General features: G+C 45.1%; 2 protein-coding genes across 6 annotated transcripts in view; one reads left to right on the forward strand and one right to left on the reverse strand.

Moving 5' to 3' along the window:
- LOC126531687 (protein Aster-B-like) overlaps positions 1-16,100 on the forward strand; it is a 129,632-nt gene extending 113,532 nt beyond the window's left edge. For all 5 annotated transcript variants that reach the window (XM_050179347.3, XM_050179352.3, XM_050179350.3 and 2 more), the window contains 7 exons: positions 2,255-2,447; positions 4,822-4,875; positions 5,632-5,778; positions 6,939-7,005; positions 10,867-10,968; positions 11,322-11,442; positions 14,910-16,100. In XM_050179347.3, coding sequence (XP_050035304.1) covers positions 2,255-2,447; positions 4,822-4,875; positions 5,632-5,778; positions 6,939-7,005; positions 10,867-10,968; positions 11,322-11,442; positions 14,910-15,020 — 795 coding nt within the window. In that variant the 3' untranslated portion in view covers positions 15,021-16,100. The remainder of the gene's footprint in view (positions 1-2,254; positions 2,448-4,821; positions 4,876-5,631; positions 5,779-6,938; positions 7,006-10,866; positions 10,969-11,321; positions 11,443-14,909) is intronic.
- Positions 15,922-20,680, reverse strand: MED6 (mediator complex subunit 6). Its single transcript, XM_050179358.3, has 2 exons — positions 19,186-20,680; positions 15,922-18,448 (listed from the first exon to the last, which is right to left on the reverse strand). Exons 1-2 carry the CDS (start codon positions 19,450-19,452, stop codon positions 18,059-18,061), a joined length of 657 nt encoding a protein of 218 aa, XP_050035315.1. The 5' UTR covers positions 19,453-20,680; the 3' UTR covers positions 15,922-18,058.
- Between the last annotated feature and the right edge of the window lie 3,129 nt (positions 20,681-23,809).

Genomic DNA, 23,809 nt, shown 5'->3' on the forward strand with positions numbered 1-23,809 from the left:
ATCTTATAATACAATACAGAGATGTTTTTTGGAACGAATGGTTGAGTACTAATGACAGAATTTAACTGCGGAGTGCTTTCGTCATCGGGCAAGTGCTTGAATGTCCTGCAGGAGAGTCTAAACCATGTCTTGCATTTACCTCAATTTCTCGATTTTTAAGGCTCTGTTCACGATAATATTGGCACCTTAGATATTCTAGAGCACTAATTTGTCACTTCAGCTTGACTTAATATTTGCCTTTAGTGTCCCTTTAAGGTTCGCCTTTAAGGTTCGCTTTTAAGAGTGGAACGCGATAGCGATAAAAGATCCCTGACTGCTTCTCATGCCTCCTGGCAAGTGCAGCTGCTGTAACTGTAATGTTTACCCGGAAGCGCTGGCGGCCAATGCTATGCACGAAGGCGAGCATGCGATCTTTCTGGTAGAAATGTGGCCTCCTGTGTGGGCCGCGGATGCATGGAGGCAAGCGCCACATGAATGGTGTTGTTGCAAGGACCTGAGCGCAGTGCACCGCTCTATGAATAGTAGATATGCTGGAAAGGGGGTTTATGATTCCTCGTAACAGACTTATGTTTTTTGGTACATTCAAATTACAATCTGACGCTATTTTGTCTGTAGGTTGTGTGCAAGTCGTACTTTACGATTTTTCTGATACATCTTACTTTGACGAATTCATTTAGTTCAGTAATGCCTTTGCAAAATGCAGAGTGCCTGCGTGGTTGTGGTTTGGAATGATTTTTCACCAAACGACGTCCAACATGAGACGCCAACACCGCATTTCTTGCAACACAGGGCCCTTAATGCTATCGCGTTACAACCAGATCTAAGAATATACTTCATTCATAAAAAGGGGGTATAGTGCTTGCTGTAGGAAACTTGTCCATGGCCTTGCTGACTGAATGCTCCAGGACCTGCATAACATAACAAATTCTGCCAGGTACATGATCTAAGATAAGTGCTTGCAGTAGGCAACCGCTTAGGAGAGTGTGGGGTTTAGTTGGTAGTTGTGAATGCATAGGAAAATGTATTCGTGGTATTGCTGGAGAATGGGGAGCGGGGTTGTTGGGGAATCAATCACAGGAGCCAGAACATATGTATGTTAAATAAGATTACTGTATAAAATTTGGATTGTGTGCCACAGATGTGCAAGAGCAATTGTACATAGCTTACATTACACTATCACAAGGGCCACACCGTGGGTTCAGGTTGCACAGCAAAGGGAACAGTAACTTTGTAAGCTACATGTCATGCTAGCTTGGCAAAAACACTGGCTGTTTTTCACAGCTGAGCAAGTACTACCAAAACAAACTGGTGATGTTATCAATGTGAAAGATATAAAGTATGAACACACTGCACTGGCTGCCAACAATGCGCTTAAGGGCTTCTCGTTCACTAGCCAAGAAGCTTGTTAGTTTCATGAAACAAAGACCTTTATATACTCCATTTCGTACAGAGCAGGCAATGCTGTGAAAGCTGCACAAGTTGTGTGGTTATAGAAGTCTCACTCTGTACGTTTCACAGTTCAATTGTTTTAGACTTGTGATGGTTTCTGTGGAATAACTACTTAAATAATGTATAACAACTACAACTTGTGGACATAAGGTTAGGTCAAATTACATATCTTTCCATCTTTACACTTCCAGTATGCGACATACTATGTCTTGGTTGTGAGCGCTAGCGGTGCACTGTGGCTGCTCATCACAGAAATGTGTCAACCCACTCGTTTGGTGGCAAATAAGTTCAGATCTACGACATAAATAGCATGAGACTTAATGCTACATAGAAATACATGGCACATACCAATCTCTCTCTTTCATGCGACACACTATTTTGTGGTGGTGATTGTGAGCAATGAGAGAAGTCACTCTAGCCTTCATAGTATTGCCTGCTATGTGTGAAATAGAGTACTGTAGTTTGCAATTGTACTGATGCAGTGACTCTTCATGGCAAGTTCCGGTCACTGATTTTGCCAGTCTCTTAAGCTTCCTTCATGCAATACTAGTATGAAAGGGTACAGGGCATTTTTTTTTTTTTTTTTGCAAAAATGGCCAGAAATTTGGGAGCTTACAAAACTACAGCACAAAGTTCCTTAACTGCACACAAAATCCATAACTCAGCACCAAAAATAGATTTCACAGTTCTGTAACATGAATACAGCATTTCTTTTCCTGCCACGCTGTCAACCTTCTTATACTCTACTAGCTGCTGTGGCATTCATGCTAATTTGCAGTTACTGTTTTTTTTTTTTCCGCATCAGATTCTGCACAAGGCAAGCCGGCCGGGCCATGTCTATGCCATTGACTGCGATGTGCAAAGCACAGGCGTGCCATACTGTGATGCCTTCTGTGTCAAATCCCACTACTGCCTGGCTCGGCTGTCCGACAGCCGCTCCCGCCTGTGCATATATGGTTGCGTCCGCTACAAGAAGTCTGTCTGGGGGCTTGTAAAAGGTGCCACACTTCCACAATTTGTTTGCTGTAGTCCTGGCTTACTTTGCAGGGACATGAGAGTTGAACATGGCAAACAGCACAGATGATGGGACAAGTAATAGGAACAGGATGGATGCACTGTCCTATTTACGTTACTTATTCCGTTGCCTGCACTTTTTGCCTTAATAAACCAGCTAGCCCAGCTGAGAACCCTCGGACGTAAGAGTGTTCCAAAGACTCGTGGAATGAGAAATGACAAATGCAACATTTAGAGATAGGAGGACAGCAGTATGAATTAGATAGGCACATGGGTAGCTCATCAAGCTGAGAATAAAAGGAAGGAGTGGAATTTGGCTGGTCATGTAATGTTAGAACATACCAGGTGATCTTTTTAACTGAAACAGATTTCTAAAAATAAGATTATGCACTAGTCATAATACTGCTGAACCAACTCACCCAAAGCCACATCTTACTGCTGCTGCTGCTTATGGATGCTCTGTGGTCAATCTTAAGAAGCAGCATTACCTAGGCCCCAACTCCCATTTCTCCATTCAAATACATGTAAAACTTAGGATCACTCTCATTAGACAAGCACTAATCTGTTTTAAATGAAATTTGTCTCATTTCTGAGAAATCTGAGTTCTGCAGGAAGCAAAATTTTAATTTAGCTTGTCAAATCTGTTACAAAAAGTGCCAAGAATTTGTAAATAAATAAAAATGAAGCACGAAGTTTACAAATGCATAGCTCCGCACCAAAAACAGGATTTGCAGTTCTGTAACCTGCATCTGTTAGAGCATCTACAGCTGACAAATGTGATGTGTGAGTAAACAGCTTATGTGACATTTGTACAATGTTTACAAGGACTTCGCAAATGTCCTACTCACAAGTTAGTCGCATATTTCAGAGCAGGGTATGATACATCAATTTTGTCCACTTTAGAGGCTTCATAGGTACAGTTTACAAAATTCAAGTAGGATTTATTATTGCCAAGTTGACAGTACTTCTTGATAGTAAACTTGATATTACTTCAGGTTTTTATTTCCATTTTCCCAAATTTTTTTGTAAAAGAATTGATGGACTAAGTAAAATATCTACTTCCTACAGTTGGTGTACTATAGATTAACTTTTATTTTCAAGTGCAACAAACCTAATCAATATCAGTGCAGTGGGTATCAAGAAAGACTGCTCGTTCCTTCCACATGTATTTACATAGGAGCTCCTGGAGCAATGTTTTCTGTAAGAGCAATAGCGATTTAGCAGCCGAAGTGCTCTTGCACTGAGCATAAGACTGTTCAACCAAGTTGTTGCAGTCAGTGTGGGCAAGTCTTGCCCCTTGCAGTTGTTTTTTAAGGCTATCACATGACTTTGCAATGTAAACTGCAATCATTTGGTTAAAGTCTATTGTTGAGCTCAACCCACACTCACTTATGGCCTCTTTTGTGATTGATGACAAATGTTGAAGGAAAAAACCAGTCGCAAAACACAAAGGACAAGAGGAGAGGTTCACACCACAACGACTGGTTGCAGAAGGGTTGAAATCTGGGCCAGTTGGTGCATAGTTGAAGGAAAAAACCAGTCACAAAACACAAAGGACAAGTCGTTGTGGTGTGAACCTCTCCTCTTGTCCTTTGTGTTTTGTAACTGGTTTTTTCCTTCAACTATGTACCAACTGGCCCGGATTTCAACCCTTATGAGAAATGTGCCATCATGTGGTGCCATTTGCTCAGCAACCCACCATTGTGACATAGTGGCTTTGTCATTGCACTGCTAAGCCCAAAGGCATGGGATCGAATTTCGGCCATGGTGTCCACATTTTTATAGGGGTGAAATTCAAAAACACCAGTGTACTGTGTAGCGGGTGCATGTTAAAGAAACCCAAGTAGCCAAAATTAATCTGTAGTTCCATACTATGGTGTGCCCGATAATCATATTGTGGTTCTGGCGGATAAAACCCCAGAATTTAATTTTAAAATTTGTGCAGCCAGTGAAGTAAGTTCATTGGAATGAGTTGGTCTCTGCAATAAAGCTTGAAAAAGCTTTTTTGTAACGTTTGAAGCAGGTGACAAAAGACAATGCACACACATCAAAAATACTATCTTATGACATTGAACGTGTGCAGTACAAAAGCTTTTCTCACTTAACCTTTGCATGTCTAGTATTTTGTAATATACAACACAAGGTATTAAATGCTTTCCCTTCGCAGAACAGGTTCAAGGAAAGAAACAGTGATCATATGGTGCTCTGTTTGGTGAGGAATGCAGACTATTAAATGGTTAGCCTTACCACAGCCTCACACTGCTTCACTCACATTGTTTCACTCGCACTGCTTTATAGCATCTCTGTGCTAAAATACATTGCAGTCATTCTTTTTCTCACCGAATAATTTCTTTGCAGCTGTAATAGAGAAGAATACCCAACAGGGTCTGGAAGGCTTCTGCAATGATCTCGGTGAGTTAGGTACACAGCAGCACATCTGACTGTATACACATCCTAACACATATCCTGTCTTGTTTATTGAAGGTGTATCATCTAGTCCCACACTGATTTACTTTATCTAAGACTACGCACTAATTAGGCAGACCATTTACAAGCTCTGTTAAGATTCATTTTGCTTGCTGGCAGGCATGAGTGCCTAGCATACAAGATGTATTCACTTTCTGTAGGAATGGTTGTCCAGCCAAAGTACTGCTTTATTTGCATATTACTATATAACTATATGAAGGACAACCTTGGGGATTGTGTTTTTCCCTTAAATGTTGTCGGATGAAAGGGAAAGTGACAAGAGAAAGTCTTCCTTGTGGTAGCATGCAAGGGACTGCTTGCTCAAGCATGTGTTTGTATCACAGGGGCTGGCAGTACTTACTGGCAAAGGCAGGAGCAGAGAGCCACCTCAGTTTGACCCGCCGTGGTGACCTAGTGGCTTTGGCATTGCCCTGCTAAGCCCAAAGGCACAGAATGAAATCCTGGCTCTGGCGGCCGCATTTCAATGGGGGGGAGGGAGGGGGGCCAAATGCAGAAACGCCTGTGTACCATGCATTGATGCACATTAAAGAAGCCCAGGTGTTCAAAATTAACCCGGAGTGCCCCACCATGGTGGGCCTCATAATCATGTCGTGTGTTTGCCATGTAAAACCCCAGAATTAAATTTTTGAGCCACCTCAGAGTCCACCTGCACGTTCTGAGTAGTTTTGGCAATGTCTGCAGAGTCAGCGCTGCTGCGAGAAGCGGAACGACTGCAGCCATCTGGCGGTAATCTAAAGCAGCGGCGGCGACGTCTTCAGGGTACCAAACGTAGCAATGCCAACCGTGATCACTCCAGCAGCTCCCAGGCCGGGTTTGGATCCTCCTTTGGTAAGGGCTGCATTAGAGGCACTGCTCTTTGATCATGACAAGTACTTAGGCTATGCAGTCATACCACGGTTTAATGAACTTGGATATAACAATTTGTCACATATAATGAAGTAAATCCAAGATGCTTTTTTGCTGATAACAGCATGCAATGAATATATGCTTATGATGAATATTAGGCATAACTATGGCATTTTTGTGTCAGATACAACTTCGTTATTACGAGGTTTGACTGTAGTTAGCTCTGTAGTTGGGATAAGAAAGCTGCATGAAGGCAACAGAGTAGAACGTTTCCGTTACAGCATTAATCAACTCTGTGACTTGATGGAATGGAGCAGGTTTACACAAAAAGGGTCAAGTGTAAATAAAATTGATGTCATCATTATGCACGCTGCAACTGTTCACTTGCTTTGATTAAAAGAATGTATTACAGTAGTGTACATTGTATCTTTTGTAATAGCTGCACACTGACATTTTCTGAGGTCAACCAAGGGACCATGGTGACCCGTTGGTCCAGTATAGCTTGGTCGTCATGAATTTTAATCATCAATTAAATCAAATTGTGTCATCTTCAGGTCGAGAGAAGCACTGTCATGTCAGTTGTGAAGGAGAGGCCAAAATTTGCAATGCTCATTTGACTACACCACATACTATAGTATGTTTTGTTGAACGTGCTAGCAGAAATTTGGGCCTCAGTCCTTTTTTGTCATCGTGTTTTGCTTGAACAGGTAAGGTTGGTTAATGAGCAGCAGATAAGTTAAAGAAATAAAGTGTAGGTACTTACAAATTTAATTCTCGTCTCGCACATCCCGACCATCACTGCATCACTTTTTTTGCATTGGTAGGAATGGTTGCAGGGGACATGTTTACAAACCTCTTGTTTAGGGTTTTCATTCTTGCTTTATTATTCCATGCTCAATTCTTTTTGCACACAGATTTTCTTCATCTTTTCATCTGTGCTCTTTCTGAAATGCTGCATCTTTTGCTTTAGAGATTCTATGATTGTAGTATGAAAGCAACCAAAGCAAGTTGTAGAGCAGCTCTGTCATTTCTTGAGCCCTACAGCAAAAAACCATCCCTAACTAGATCGCAGACATAGCAGAAAGGACATAAGTTTGATTCAGAAAGAACCTTGACATGTGGTGCCATGTTTTCAATTTCAGTGCTTGCCAGGAGCTCAGAAAGTCGTCGTCTGGCAACTAGCACAGCTGTCAAGGTCCTGCTCGTGCTGTGAGTCGCATACTCTGATCATTGTGTACTGTACTTCATTTTAATCTTGCATGAATGCAGACCACTAAGCAGAGCATTAGGTTTTTTTTTAAAGGAACCCTGAAACGATTTTGTACAAACGTACCGAGTCATTAAAGTAGGTCCTTCTGATAGCTAATTGACACATCTAAGTGCTCCACGTAAAGCATGTAATTTATTATAAGGTTTTAAAAATGTACATCACTGCCGATCGCAGCACATCGCTCGGCTGAATTTTAAGCTGCCCCTACCCATTTGATGTCATTTGCCCCAATGACGTTAGTAGGGCGAGCTATCCGATTGGCTGCCCAGGGCGCGCATCAGTAATTTTTAAGGCGTAAGCCTCTAGTGGCTCATGAGTGTCTGGGCACGGTCCGCGGTGGATGCAGGAAAGCGGTGATCAGCAGCGAGGGGAGCAAGGAGAGGAGGCGCCATGCCAGTAGCGCTGTGCGAGTGGCCGCGTGGGAGAGCGCGGACATGCACGTGCGCGCATATTGGCGACAAACCTTGCAGTCATGTGGCTGTGATTGCATCCCATGCTCACGGCCACAGTGGCATCCATTCGCAGAACAGTTCAAACAACAGCAACAGAGGCAGTCATAGACAGGCTTTCGCCTATCGCAGTTTAGCTCAGCAAAGTGCCCATAGATTTTTCCAACTTTATAGTGAACAAATGTTGTTCGTAATAGTTGGAATGTTAGTTAATTTGTTTCTATAAAAAGAAAGTAACAGAAGGAGAATGCACAAGAACAATTTCTCGCTACACTTAAGCACTTCCAGCACACAGCAAGCGTCGTCTGCTTGTGTTACAACGCGCTCCATTTTGACGAGAGCTCCGTGATCAGAGTCGGTCTCGGTCTTTTCGCGAGCACCATGATTCGACTTTGTTGCATTGTGAGCTGCAAACGTAGCGACTGGCAACATGTCAAGCTGCGACATCGTGTCCCTCTGCAAGGCAGCAGACGAACGGACTGGCTGCAGCACATTGAACTGTTGCTATCCGATCGGCGCCAGGATTTGCATGTTTGCGGCCGTCACTTTAACCGGAGGATTACTACCACAATAGCATTTTGCAAGTCCTGTATTCGGGTAAACACAAGCGCAAGGGGACAGGGCCTGGCCGAGTGGAGCTGGCCGGCGGTTTCAGCGGCAGTGTAACTTGAACCCGGAGTGAACAACCTCCCGTGCCCGTGGGTGTGCGTGGAAAAGGAGGACAGAACAGGGACGGATGCGCATCTAGCGAGACACCACACTCCAGTCTCCCTGTCTTACTTTTACCTAAATAAATGGTGTTTTCATTAAAGTAACCGCTGTTCTAGCTTCCCTCTATCTCCAAGAGCGTGTTTAACACATTCGTTGAATTTAAGGGGATAATCGGAGCTGTGGGTACTATGGGACAGGAAGAATCGTAACTCTTGCAGGTTTGCACTTATGTTTTATTTTATTAATGTAAATTACGAATTTTCACAAGCACTCATCAGAGGTGCTGCGCACCTATTGATGTACAGTCAAATCCGCTTATAACAATATTCAAGTGCCATGAAAGTTCCATTGTTATAACCAATAATTGTTATAACTGGGTTGCATGAAAAAAATCAAAATAGGGGAATGGCAGAGCTGATGTGAGAAACTGTGAGATGTGAGTGGTGGGGAGGCCAGTGCCCGTCCCCACCACTTTCCTCCATCCGGCTGCTGACTGTGTTCACTCATTTAACTGCTTCCTGGGCGCTCCGATCGCGTGCAACAAGCCACGGATGTCAGCGGTAAAGAATGGCACTTCTATAACAAATGCAAAGAGGGGCCACTGGTGGCAAGTGATGTGCGAGGGCCGTCGAGGCATCGCTTTTGTGGCCCCAAGAGGGGCCTTTTAAAAAATGCGAGAAGGTGGCAGCGGCAGCCTGCCAGCTTGAGAAATCGAGAAGAAACCCTGAGGCGAGATCGCCACAAGCATCTCGCCACGTACTTCTCACTGGCTTGCACAAGAAAACCCTATGTCCGTCAGCCTTGCATGCTTTACGCAAAGTGTGCCGACATGCTTGCCGGCATCCAGGTGCTCCACGTAGTGCAGCAGAAGGTTCCTCACGAAAACGAAGCCTGGGAGGGACTGAATCTGCTGCTGGGCCTCCTGTGAGGACAATGTTGAGGCAGCCTGCCCTACCACGTCATCACTGCCGTAGTCGCCCTCGCTATCAGTTAGAAGCAATTAGTTTCCAAATCTATAGCTGTGCGCTTTCTTTTCACCGGCAATTTCATGCATTCTGATGATCAGCGGGCGGATCGCCATCTTCCGTTTCGGCGGCAAGTCAAACGAGGCTGAGAAACTACGAGGCCAGGAACGATTTCGACACAAACAACAAAGACGAATGTGAGCAATTAAGCTGTTTGCCGAACTGCATTGATGAAAAGGCGGCGAGCAACATGCAAGCAGCGCAGCTAGCGCAGTCCATTTGTGTTTCGGAGGGTGATGCGGCGTAGAGCTATAGGCGCAACCCATTCATGTTTGGAGGGGTGGAAGAGTGACGGGAGAGAGGCGTGCGGAGAAGGCTGGAAAATGAACATGCGATGGCTGTTAGAGCAGCGGGCCATCGTGCAGCGGCTCGAATTTCTCGTTTTATTTTTTTTTTCTCAACGACTTCGCTTTTTTTTTTTTTTTTACATAATAACTGCAGACCTCATGTGGTCCAAGCAGGAAGGGCAGATAACAAGGCATATTTACAAACGCCATGAAGTTATTGCACAGACAAAACGTTTGATACATGACACAAATGAGCGAAACAAGTCAAAGGAAATACATTGCACATCAATCAGCACATCAAAATTCATTTGTAAGATTTCTTTCAAAACTTTCACTTGAGACAATCTGTTCAGGCAGTGCATTCCAATCGTTTATTGTGCGTGGAAAGTATGAGTATTTAAACAAGTTTGTTTTCGCAAAATATGGTGTTAGGGCATGGGTATGTTGGTGACGGGTTTTTCGTGTAATTGAAAGTGTAACATAAGGTGAAGAAGAAATTCCAAACTTTCCCTGGATGGGTGAATGAAGAAACGTTAATTGAGCAATTTTCCGTCTTATATGAAGAGGTTTAATTTCGTTGGAGGCCATTAAAGCAGATGGGGAATCAGTTCTCTTGAATTTATTGTAAATGAAGCGCACAGCCCGTCACAGATTTCACTACCTTTTGGCTCGGACACCCAGCAGCCAGACTTCATGGTTATAATTGATAATGCGGCATCAGGGCATTGTAGTAAGCGGGTTATTTCACCATGGAAAACATACAAAAGTGATGATGGAGCAGCTTCTCATTGTTATGACGCATATATTGTCAAAACCAGTATTGTTATAAGTGGATTTGACTCTATGTTCATAGCCCGTTCAAGTGGCAACAACCAACCTGGTAAAGGGTGAAAATATCTGGTTGATCATAAATAACATGAAACAAGTAACAGTGAGAGAGACTGAATTAGCTTAAGTATAGTAAATTTACGACCGACTCGCAAAGGATTTCATGCATGTATGGTTCACTATAATGCCATGGTGACTTTGTGGTGTTCCTGAACATGCACCAAAATTTCAGAATGTGGGTATTGTTGCTCTGTTCCACTGTTGAACTACATACAGCTGCTGTTGCAAGAAATAGAACCCCCAACCTCATTTTGTGCAACATGTCATAATGGTTGAGCCACCAATGGAAGCATGAGTAGGAAAATGATGAGAGTGTGTGTCATTATACTTTATCTTTCATAATTGTCCATTTAATGCTGTTGCTCTTTATTTGTTTAAGTGGTTGTCCATCTTTGTGAAATATGCACCTGAAATGTTGCACTGGTGATGTCTATTGACAGGGTGAGCCTGGTGCTGTTGATGAACATAGCGTTGCTCTACTGGCTGTGGGCATCGAATGCTATGCCCGACAGATCGCCCACGCTCGATGTCTGGGTGCTCGAGTGAGTATGCCTATATTATCAATATATATGTGGTAGAAAGAGCTGTGCAAGATTGTAATTACAGTGTGCTCTTTTTATTATGTCACTTAATGGCATGTTGGCTCTACCATTTGGCCACTTGGCATGTTGCTTTTGCAATTTCAATATTCAAAAATAGATTGTATGCAATGGTGTATTTTTCTATCTCACATTGGACGTGACAATAAAATCCAGGATATCGAATGGCTGTTTTGTGGGAAAACTAGTTTTCAATTGAAGTGCTGTAGCTTTAATTAGCAAATCATGGCTAGCTTGAAAAAAAGGCTAAGCTGGATGGTGTTTATAGCCGTCTACTCACTTGCCCCTCATGGCAGGCCGCCTCCGCAGAATGCTGAAGATTGGGTGCGTCTAATGTCTCAGCGGGAGGCATTCCACCGGCAGCGCCTTGACCTGTGGCAACGTGCCCTGCATGACCTACGGCACCAGTTGCATATGGTGAGCCTAATCTTGTTGAGTACTTCTAGGTTTATTACTGCAGTAGCTCCTACGGGGCCTTTTGCCCCTTTGGAAATCATGATGGCATCTGATGATGAAGATTTATTGGTGTCCCCTTTGAAACGAGGCAATGGCAAATAATCACCTAGCCTGCTCGAGTTACTCAGGTATGCTATACATGCTTTTCATTCTAGCATTTTTGTATAGATATATATCCTTAATCTTCCTTCTCTTCCTCAAAACTTCTCTATCCACCTTGTACCACTGCCTATACCTGTAACAGATCCGGTTGTACCTCTTCCCTGCTTTTTTTCCACCAATACGCTAAACATCTCTTGCTTATCTTGACTGCTGACTGGTTGATGCTTCCATCCACGTTAAATCCAACCGCATCCAGGAGGTGTATGTTACCTACGGGTCTCAATGGGTGAACCCCTTCACATTCCATTAGGATGTGCCGAGTGGTCTCTGGACTTTTGTGGTAGCATACAGATACCTCATCTTGTTGTAAGTATTGAGTCAGTATGTTTTTATCCTTAGGCAACCAGCTGGGTCCTCAAATAGAAAGGCACTGCCCTTTGTGTTGTGATACAGATATTCCTTTGCAATTTTCCTTCCCATTCTTTTAAATATCCACGATATTTTTTGTTTCCATCCTTACATCTGTTGCCAGTATCGTGTGCTGCCTAGTGTAAAGATATAAGATTACATAAACAAGAGGAAGATCACATTGTTGGCACACTTCCCTTGCTTCACATGCAACAGATGAATGATACCAGTATGTAACCTTCGTCAGCCATGTGGTTCTGGCCCTTCCTAATGACCGAACTTTCCTCACATATAGTAATACATCTTTTCATACTCAGCAGGTAACGGTATGCATGTAGTGTGGTCATAGAAGTCTCATTATGCACTTTTCCCAGTGCAGTTGCCTCTTATGTGTGATGGTTTGCATGGAATAACTACTTTGTGTACTATGATTACAGCCTGTGGATGTGAGGCTTTATTAAAGATCATATTAATTATGTACCTTTGTATTTCCAGTAAGTGGCTTACTATATTTTGGTTACAGGTGCAAGCAGTGCCCCATGACCTCTGGTCACAGAAACATGCCACTCCACTTGTTTATTGGTATCATTATATATGCGACACTTTTGATGTAATAATTACATCATGTTTTCTAGATAAAGTATGAGACTAATGCAAAACAAAACTACATGGCAAATGCCTGTATATTTCTGATGTGTGACACACTATTTGTTGTTTGCAAACGTGACCAGTGAGAGAAGTCTTGCTAACCTTCATAGTTGTCTACAATGCATGAACGGGGATATAAAAAAGTAAGTGCAGTTAAGTCAAAGAAATAGACTCACTTGGGTCGTTAACACTACAGCTTTCCGTTTTGACAAAGCGACCTGTCTTTGTCTCCTTGTTGAAACCTTGGCTCCAGGCTGGGGCTTTGCTTGCTTGCCTGCTGTTCATAATGTTAAATTTCCACCTTCCTGCAACTCCTTTTTTGTTTGCATAATTGTATGTGGTATCTAGTAGGAAGTGCAGTTCTGTTAACTGATGTAATGGAAGCAGCCATCAGGTGGACATGATAGCGGCCTTAATTCCTGGCATTGCTGGCTGTACATTGCTAGACAGAAAATTTAGAAATGTGTATAATTTGAGGTTTGGATCTAGCCAACATCGATCCGCAACAATGGTGAGCTGACAACAGGGCACTCGAATAGGCCAAATTTATAGGGGAACATTGCTGCATTGACTACACTACGTTACTTTAAAAAATGCTGCATGTTTAAGTATAAATGCCTCGCCTGTTAACTTTAAAGACATGCACCTTTTTTTTTTTAAGCAAATAACTTTCTCTGGCTTTTTCATTCATTTTTGTGGTCGGTGGTTGGCAGTCGAAGGCTGGAACAAGGGCGCCAACAATGAGCGTGCGCTCGCATTGTGGGGAATGTCCTTGCCAAACACCAACTACCATAGCCCTTTGAGACAAGCATTCTATACTCCTATACTACCTCTGGAGATGTGCTGGTTAACAGCTCTGTTCTCTACGGAATTACGCAATGAAACTGAAAACTGTACTTAAATATCCTCATTGCAAGAAATGTATGTCATCAAGCGCAGCATTTCTTTAATAAAGTGAATAGCTTTCTTGAAGCGTTCGACCATTCACTTGCATTGACAGCCATCATTGATGGTATCTGCATAATTTTTTTCCCCAGATAAGTACAGTTGTCTGTCGTTCAAAGTTTCCTACATTGTCCTGTCAGTGTACAGTACTCGTGGAATGAAGCACGACATTTAAAAAGTCGGGTCTGTGGTGAATCACTGACTCGCTCGCCAACACCCACAAGCAATAATCCTGCTCCAAAAACATTCTCACCCTTGCAGTATGCCACTAGGCAACACCTTACAGGCAGTGCTGCATGTGCCGGGGGGCCCTGCACTCACTGTTGCATTTCATTGCGCGAGTAGGATGCATCCTGCTGCAAGTTGGTAGGGATTCAGGGTATGGAAAGGCAAGCATGCATTGGACTCAAAAGAATGAGAAGGGACAACACAAGTGCAGACTACGAACTTAAAGGGGCACTGAAGATAGAGCTTCAGTAATCCAGAAATGAAGGCAAATGCAGGACACAATTAGAGACCTCCCAGGGACATTCAAGTACTAGCCAGATGATGAAGGCATTCCTCATTATAATTCAGCGACTAGTACTGAACCACTCGCAATAAAAATATCATTGCATAGTGCTATAAGATGAAAGAAAATGCTACTAGTCCAGTTCTATTTGATTGAAGAGCAGCTGCAGTGGCGAATCTAACTCTGTCTTGGCTTTGTTTCACCATGGCTGTGCGTTTGCATTTTGCTCATCAACGAATCAACGGCAGTAAAGGGCTGTGATAGCGTATGCAACATCACCACTCCCCGCTCAGGGGGGCGGGCTATTTGAATGGCACTAAAGGTATGCAGACCCTTCAGACGCGATTTTTTTTCCATAAACTAAGTCTTTTCTTGACATAAAGAAGTGCTGTGAGGTTTCTGGAATAAGAAGCCAACAAAAACACGAATTACTAAGTACCAGTAATTTTCCGTATGTTGTTCTTGGCGTCTTACGATATGATTAATAAAACCGGGCCTCTCGGTTAACCCCTGGAACGTCATTTTAACAGTCCATGCGGTCTTTGTATTTACCTTTGTCCCTCTAAACCATCGTCTTTCACGAATACCTGCAAGTGTTCATGATGGATGGGTTGACACTGGCTGTTTCACATCTTTCTTTTTCACCACTATGTGACCTTTCATTTCTTAATCAGCGTTTGCATTGTCGTTCTGGAGTCCATGTTTTTCTTTTTGTTTTACATGCCTGCCTTTCTATACCATGTAACCAAACTTTGCATCTGGTTCACTTAGTTCGCCACAGCTGTGAACAAAGCACGTTGTTGTGTTTGTGCAGATGGAGTCCTCCCTGCAGCGGCTGCAGCAAAGTCTGCAAATGGCCCCCGTGACCAACAGCAGTGTGCCATTGCCTACTGCCCCTTCTTCTTCTTCGCCCGGCGACTTATGACGTGCTGTCTAGTCCGCGAAGGCAAAGGGGAGGCATCTTTCGTCCTCATCACCGTCCCTCCTCTCTTGCCTTCGAAGCAGCAGTTTGCCTGTGCTAGAGAATGTGTGTGTGTGCACGGCCACGTGTGATAGAAAGCAGGGGACGCCCCCTGCTGTGCAGGGGCGCGCCCCCGACTAGGTTGTGCCCTCCTAGTCTCTCTGCTGGCACCAACCTGCCCTGCCTAGAAGCTGCGTTGAGGTGCAGATTGGGACGCTGGGACGCCTTGAATGAAAGCAGTGCGAAATGCGCAGGAGTTCATGGAAACTGAGATTTGCACTAACACCCAGTCTGGTAACTGAACATGTATATCTGTGCCGTAGATCTCTCAAGTGCCGGCACTTGCTTGATCAATGTACGACAGCGAAGCAGCCACGATGCACATACCAAGATCTCCGAAGCCCTGGGTATTCACAATCGAAGTGCATCAGTAGCAGTAGTCCTTCAATTGCATCTTCAGAACGGAACGAATTGCCTTTCTTTTTCCTTAAGTTATGCTCTTAATGATATTTATTATGGCACATGAATTTGTTCAGTTGCTAGTTACAACCTGTGTGTCCCTTCTCCTCGTAGTTTATTTTGCACTGTTTTCTTTTGAGACATCTGGATATGCTAGCGTGCCAGCTCCACCACAAAACCAGCTTTCGCCTCCTGGGCAGTCGTCCTCGTCAGCAGAGTTAGAAGTGGCAGCGGCCACACCCCCTTGTGGAGCAGTACGCCTGGCAGCTGGTCTGACAGGCACTGTGCCCTTTCTTCTTTTTTTTGGGAGGGGGGGGCCTCCCTCACCTCCACCAATCAACCTCGGCGCTTCATGCCCAATATGTGTGTAATGCATCGAGATGCTGCAGAGTATTTTGTTGTTTCACTCTTGTTGCCTAAATTTACGAGGTGTAGTTTTGACATTGTTGGTTGGATTTTGCGTGTTTCGAAGTATGTCTACCCTGGCATAGCTTACCAAGCCAAAGCCTGTCGTGTCACTTCTCCTAACACACACACGATCATAGACTTGTAATTTAAGGGCAATAAAATATTTTTCTCTGATTATTTTTCTCCAATACACCTCTATTTTCTTCAGAGTGCACCTATTGGAAAAAAATGTAAGACTGTCTTGTTGGAATGTGCTGTTTAAACAGGCTTACAGCTACATCTATGGAGAAGCCTGCAGTTCAAGATCCATTGTGGAAGCCTGCGATTTCACTGACAGAAGTATATGGCTTGTCAACTCTCCTTGCCTTATATTCGCTGGTGTAAACAGAACATGGGACTGTTTCTCACCCCGTCATCATGTGCGGAAGACGGTCACTTCATATGCAGTCGGTGGCATAACCGAAATGAACTGGTATCCAGCCCGTTTTCAGCATGGGAGCGAGTGGCACATATTTGCTCTCCATCTGAGTAAGGTGGCATTCCCCACGAGTTTTTGTCTGTCCGACAGTGGACAGACACTGTTCACGAGCACGAGCTTGGGGTGGCAATGTCTTTCATTGAAAGTAAACACAGCTTTAAAACAAAGCAGGCATGTTATGCTACCACGACAGAAAATTGTCGCACTGCATGTACCCGTGCGACTTGATCTTGCAGGTCCATTTGATCTTGCAAGAGACTAAGTGGCAGTAAGAACAGAATATAAAAGGCATTGTTGTTAGGTGCTTGAGTCCAGAGAGATCAGAAATAGTGGCAAGCCTCACTGATGTGCATGGCAAGCTTTTGCACTCAACTGCCCGATCCACTGGTGTATATTTCAGATTTACCTTTCGGTCAGTGAAGCAAGTTATGGTGTTATTTTAGATACTATGTGAAGGCACCAAAGCACACAACTAAGAACTTTCTAGACAGTCATAATTTATTAATGAAAAACAGTTACTTTCTGTACCAGCTGGGAGTCATAGTGAATGTGCCTTATCAATAGCAAGATAGCTGTGACCTTCTGTATGTTTATCCGCCGAGTTGTTACACTGCATGGCTCCACGAGAACATTGCCGACCATTAGGGCATGGAAACAGGCGGCTCGGCCGTTGTGGGACATTTGCAGAGTGCCGACAATCATCGGATACAAGCTCTTCCACTAAAAATATTTACAGACTTGCATGTTGAATGTGACAGTGCCACTGAAGGGCACAACTCAAACTATTTTTGTGCATCAATGTGTAAAGCGAAGTGAGGTGGAATCCTGAAGCACCTAGAGCACGAAAGGGCAGCCAATACTGTGTAATCCATTCATAGTATAATCACTGCATCAATAGAGTGACTGTTGTCACTCCTAGACTAGGTGTTGTAAATTGAGAAAAGTAACGAGTTGTGCATTTAGGTATGTCCCAAGCCAAGCTGCATAGTGAATTTCCTATGCCATTTGTTTCATCGTAATAGCAAGAAAAAAAAAAGCACTTAACATATGACAAGCGGCCAGCAGCAGTAGTGTGTACACTGTATTGGAGGAATATTTGCAAAAGTTGTTCCACAAATGTTTGCACAATTAACAATAACCACTTGTAGTGCAATGTTCTCATTATGGTGCAGTAGCGCAGAGAACAGGGCTGCCAGACTGCAGCGTAGGATTATTCCAGTTGGCAGCGATTCAATGTTTACTTCAATTACAGAAATGAGGAGGTCTGGATTTTGAAACTGTCACTGGAGAGAGAGAATATTGTATACATAATGGCTTGCTATGTCTTGATGTACAATGCAAGTAAACATTTTACTACAGTAGATTACCTTAGGTACAGCTCTGCACAACTGCAGAAGAGATCAGAATGCACTGATTACACAGATGTGCTGTTCCATGTTGCTTGCAAGAGCAACACTTGAATAACAAGTTGAAAAACTGTTGCAATCAGCAGAAGTGCTGCAAGGTGGCATAGAAACAGGTTTTCGAACTGCTCTTCAGACAGGACAGGTGGTATGGCTGGCTTTCTTCATGGCACATGTGCACAAACCATGTCGCCCAGCCTTCTTACAGCAGGGAGAACTTGCAGAAAGGCAGTGACTAGGCACCATCTAGTGCGCTAAGATGCGGGCCGGGTCTGCTTCTTGTCGGCGGTTTTCGCCGGCTTGACGTCGGCGGGCTCCGGCTTGGGCGGCTCGGGAGGGAATTTTGCCGCCAGCTCGGCGAGAAGCATGTCAACGCGGCGCCGCTGGAACAGGCTCGCGCCTGTGTTGCTCGGCGCGGCGCCGGTAGCGGCGGGCGTCGTGGTAGCAGTAGTAGCAACGGGGTTGTCCTTGAAGTGCCACCAATATCCGCGCGACGGGTGGTACCTCGCGTAGCCCATTGCTTCGTGGAGCGCGCCCTGCAGCGCATGAGCAGCACCCAAAAGTCTTGAGTTGAGCACCGAGCCGAGGTCCGGCGCCTGGTAGACAACGCCTGCCAGCACGTAATAGTCGGCCAGCGGTGTCACCTGGGTGGCCACAAAAAAAAGTGCTTGAGCTGAAACAAACATCCAAGTAGAATAAAAGCCAGCATTTATCTGACGAAAAAAAAAAGTTTGGAATGAACGAGCGCCAGGACGTACGGCCAGACTCTGAGAAGCTGGCTGCCGTTGCGCAGTTCTCACGTCCTACAGACAAGAAAGCTCTTCAGCTGTTCGTAGGCATAAAAATGAACGACGGAGCTAAACTTGCCAGGGCATGGTAAGACACTCTACAGAACACGGCGAGAAGCTTAGATGTCGCAAAATATAGGCTAGGTTTGCCAACTACTTAGAAATGTATTACAATTTTTTAATATATATATACTGCGATCTTAAACAAGATCTTAGCAGCGTGGTACACGGGTAGGTTTACTTGCTTTGTAAACAAAATGAATACAAAAATTGGGACCTGCACTAAAAAAATTCTTCACACAAGCGTAAAAAAGAAAAGGCGCAAGAACAAGCCTTTGAACGTTATTTCAGCGATTTTTTCAATCATAACAGTCAAACAGTGTTATCACCAACAATCTCAGTTAGCGCAAAAAAAAAAAAAGAGATGTTTTTTATTAAAGATATGTCTCGAAAGGTGATAGTGAGTCCTGTGTTAGTTATATCGGCCAGCTTATTCCAATCTACTACAGTTCTAGTATTCAAGTACTACGTTTGACAACTTTGCTTCGTATAAAGGTAGCTTTTTCACTGTATACATTAACGAAGTTAATTACCTGGGTAGGCGAGTGGCGATGCTGTTTGCGCACCACGTACAGGATGGGATCCTGCGCGTGCAACAGCACGTATTCTAGGCCCGTCATGTGGGTCAACTGGTCGGGGTTCAGGCGCTGCATCTTCACAATCTCATTGTTGCACGTGCGGTCATAGAACGGATTGCTACGTTCTGAGAAGTAGTCCATCACATTCGACGGGTCAAGCGCGGGCAACCACGCTGTGTCGTGCCACGAAAGGACCAGAGGGTTTTCTTTTCCCGCGTCCATGGCTACCGTGTCGAGCGAGAAGGCCCCACGCTACAATGTTGGCGCACGCTAGTTCTACAGATGTCTTGCAAATTGCTTCGTGGTTCACCGCACAGCACTTCACGCGCCACTGCTTGATCACGGAAACGAGTACAGCTACAGAACACCTACAGCACCTAAACACGATCTCGGCAAGCACAAGGCAACCGAGACAACAACAACAATGCGACAACGCCGGTAGCCACGCCGATCCACTCTGCCATTTTATCCGTCGATGGATGGATGGATGGATGGCGGCTATACCCTTTGTAACGGGCGGCGGCTGGCGCCACCTAGCCTTTTGCTCCCCCTCCTATTTTAATATTATTCTTTTTTTTTCCTTTCTTTATCCTCTTTTCCTTAACCTAGTTTTCACTCCCCTCCTCCCCCCATTGGGTAGTGATAATGATGATAGCGTTGGCAAGTTGTAGTTGTTTCAAGTTCTAGTTTCGGTTTCAAAGAACATGTGTTTGTGTCCCTAGTGGTTGCCGGATATTCTAAAATACAGTTGGATAAAGTGAAATATATGTCGTTCACAGCTTTTGGTAGTCATTAGTTTTCACAGATAAAAAATTAAGCGGTCGGCAAAGAACACTTCCTTTCGTTTATTCATTTTTCGGCTACTGTTGTTATTCATTTTCAATCGGGCACAGCATCGGGAAACGGCGGACGGTGTAAGCGTGCAAGTCCGTCGTACTTAATCTGCTTACACAGCAGCATAGAGTTTCGCACCATAATTCACAGCGGTAGTGACGGCAGTAGATTATAGTAGGTAGTCTCCATAGACTGTAGTCTTTCTTTTTTTCTTTTTCTTCTGTCCGTGTTCTGTTGCTGCCGGTTTTTATGTACGGGGGTGCGCCCCTCTGTCAAGCCAGTCATAGGCTTTTTGGGTGCACCCCTAACATCCCTGATGTTGAAATAAAGGTATTTGTAGTATGGGGGGGTTTTATGTCGCCATTGCCTCCGCCCACCGTCGCCGTTTGCTCACTGATACTGCAGGTCGGCTTGCGTCTGGCTTCGGTTGTTGGGCTAACGATGAAGCTGGTAAGATAAGACAAATAGATACAGGTGTCGAGGAACGAAGACGCAGAAAAGCAAGCCAGTGAAGCAATGGAGGGCATGGCTAAAGAGAGGCATCATATGTGCGGCTCTATGGCACTCGAACACCAGGATATATTGATGGGCCGCATTTTTCGGATTTGCCTTGGTGACAACAGCTAGGTAAGCACAAGTATTATACTAATGTTCTTAGCAGGTGCACGTTTTGCATGAGTGCAACACTGTTGTATGGGGCTAAGTTTTTGGGCAAGCCTGCGCGGCATAAGAGCAGTGTGGTTCGGTTCTTTCCTCATGACGGTTACTAGTCTATGCCCAGAGGCGTAGCTAGGTCGTCTGGCACCCGGGACCCATAGGTCTTCTACCCCCCCCCCCCCCCCCCGGGTGTAGCCGGCGGAAAGAGGGGTGTCTTCAGACTTATATGACCCCCCCCCCTCCCACTGGCCCCTTGCAACCGCGACTGCTTCGCTAATCGGGAGATCGCGAGTAGCGAGAGGCAGCGCGTGGTGTGGCGCGATTCACAGCAGCCGCCGCAGACAGACCTCCCAGATGACTCGCGCTGCTCTGGCGCTATCTCGTTGACATCGCCGCCGCAGAGCCCGTCTTGCGCGGCGGTATTCGTCTCACGCTTTCGCCATACCCTCCGCCTTCGATTTGAACCTCATATTTCCGCTGCATCCTCCTCCTGCGCTTTCTCCTCGCGCTCTCGTCGCTTTCGCCGTCTTGCATTCCCCGCTGCGTTCCGCGTTCGCTCTTTCATCCTTCGCTGTGCTTGTTTGCTCGGTTACGAGGGACGCTGACGCTCGCTGCAGGAACTGGCGCCTAAGACACGCGCGCTGAAAAATTCCCAAGATATGGCATATTATTCATTATACGTTCATGACAGGTCACGAACGCCCGAACAAACTCTGCTGAATGACACGTGTGTCAGTAATGACGTCATTAATGCATCGTTTTGTTTGCGATTTTTCAAGCCAAGCTTGTATTGGCTCACAAGTTTCGATGGCGATATGGTCACGCCAAAACCCAGATGCTCCCAGAGAAGAGCCACTGCGGGTAAGGGTGGTTTGGTGAGTTGACAGCTGCGCCGGCGCCGGTGCGTGAGTCATTAGTAAGAATTCCAGCTGCACAGGCGCGCGCTCACGCCACGCGCGCGACCAATCAGAGCCGGTTCACTTCAGCCGGTGAGGGAAAGGGCAGGAAAAGGTATAGAGCGCTGCTCCGGCTTCACTTCCGTTCAGTCTCGTAAAACGTATGGGACGGTCACACGTTGGTGCGTCCCCCGAGGAACGGGCAGCGTTCGACGAGCGGAGGCGAAAACTCGCCCGTGAAGGGTCTCGCCGTCGGCCCGCCGATCTAGCCGTTAGAGTCGCCCGAGCCCAGACAAACCGACAGCAACAAGAAGATCCTGAGACGAGGGAGCGGGAGGCCACAGCAATGTGGAACTGTTACCTGTGATTTACTTAACCGTGATGAAGGTCAGGTGCACGCAGGACAAGCTTCGCTTACGTAACCCCACTTTCCAGTAGGGGAAGGGTTATTTTTTTTTTTAGTGGAATGGCCGGTAACCGACAGTGGTGGAAGCGGCGCTGGCACAGCTCGGTGGCATTCAGCACATCATAATGGAGACCACCCAGCAAATCCTAATAAAATGCGGAAGTCTTCAACCAGTGAGACCCGTAGGTAACGTACATTTTCCAGAAGCGCTTGGATTTAAAGTGGACAAAAGCATCAACCGGTTAGCTGTCGAGATAAGCAGGAGACGTTTATAGTATTGGTGAAAAGAAAAGCAGGAGAGAGATTGATACGTTGACATGACTGGATCCGTTAAAGCATAGGTAGCGGTGCAAGGTAAATAAGGTTTTGAGGAAGAGAACAATTATGCAGAAATTCCAGTGGAGTTGTCAAAATATGCATAAGTATTGTGCCACTTGCTCATCTATCTACACGCGGCCCGGTATGAATCTTCTCAAACTTTATCCGACCAGTATAAACCCTTATCAACCCTTATCGGTCATTATCAACTTTATCGGACTAGATCCGACCCTTATGAACCCTTAACAGTCCTTATCAATCTTATCGGACTTGATCCGACCCTTATCGGTCATCGTCAACCTCATCAGAATTGTTCCGACCATTATATGCCCTTATCGCTCATTTGCACTCGATCCATACTCGTCGAACCATTATCAACCGTGACGAGACTCATATAACACCTCATCACTCCTTATCAACTCATTGACTATTTGACTGTTACGCGACGCAAAGCGCATGAGCCCTCACAGAGCGGTGGCATTTCGGTTGGTGAAAAAACGCCTCAAAACCGGAATTTTCCTTGACGTCTACAAGGCTCTAAATCGGTTCTACATGTGTCCTAGAGATGGTTCTTATGCCACCATCACCAAATCTTTCAACAAAGCTTTCATATAAACTGTTCTCCTTTGACATTTGTTTGGTATCGCCGGTACAGCACATTTACATGGTACATATATATTCGACTTCTGCAAGCATAGGTTCGAAACTCACCGCCACCGCCAACGTTTCGTTGGTTTAATTTTATTAATACCACATTTTCTTTGTGCAGTGATACACTCTAAAAAACGTTTACACCCTTTGGGGTGTATATCTGCCACACAGCGAAATCGTCATCTGCCTTGATGCGTTTTCTTTCTTTAACGCTGCGAGCCCGGTACTTTCCACTAACGAACGGCATGCGCGTTATCAGCATGACAGAGTACTCCCGACAGGAAAGTAGCGGGCGCAGAGTTTTCAAGAAAGGAAACGCATCAACGCAGATGACGATTATTGTTGTGTGGCATATATACACCCCAAAGGGTACAAACTTTTTTAGAGTGTAGCGTCATGCGTCAGCGACGGTTTTCCTCACACTCTAAAAACAGTTGCACCCTTTGGGGTGTATGTTTGCCACACAACGATAATCGTCATCTGTCTTGCCCGCGTTTCCTTTCTTTAACGCTACGAGCCCGGTACTTCGAAGTCGCGAACGGCATGCGCGTTATCAGCGTGACATAGCATTCCCGACAGGAAAGTAGCGGGCGCGGCGTTTTCAAGAAAGGAAACGCAAGCAAGGCACATGACGATTATCGTTGTGCGGCCGGGATACGCCCCAAAGGGTGTAACTTTGCCATAGAGTGTAGACAAAGTGTACACTCTAAGAACAGTTTACACCCTTTGGCGTGCCCCTTCTGCCACTCAACGAGAATCGTCATCTGCCTTGATGCGTTTCCTTTCTTGAAAACGTCGCGCCCGCTACTTTCCTGTC

Source organism: Dermacentor andersoni, chromosome 5 (assembly GCF_023375885.2).
Source record: "Dermacentor andersoni chromosome 5, qqDerAnde1_hic_scaffold, whole genome shotgun sequence".
Taxonomy (NCBI): Eukaryota; Metazoa; Arthropoda; class Arachnida; order Ixodida; family Ixodidae; genus Dermacentor; species Dermacentor andersoni.

Coding starts and splice junctions, on each gene's coding strand:
- MED6 (XM_050179358.3), bottom strand. CDS start 19,452: ATGGACGCGGGAAAAGAAAACCCTCTGGTCCTTTCGTGGCACGACACA. Junction 18,449..19,185: donor ATCGCCACTCGCCTACCCAG/GTAATTAACTTC, acceptor GTGGCCACCCAG/GTGACACCGCTGGCCGACTA.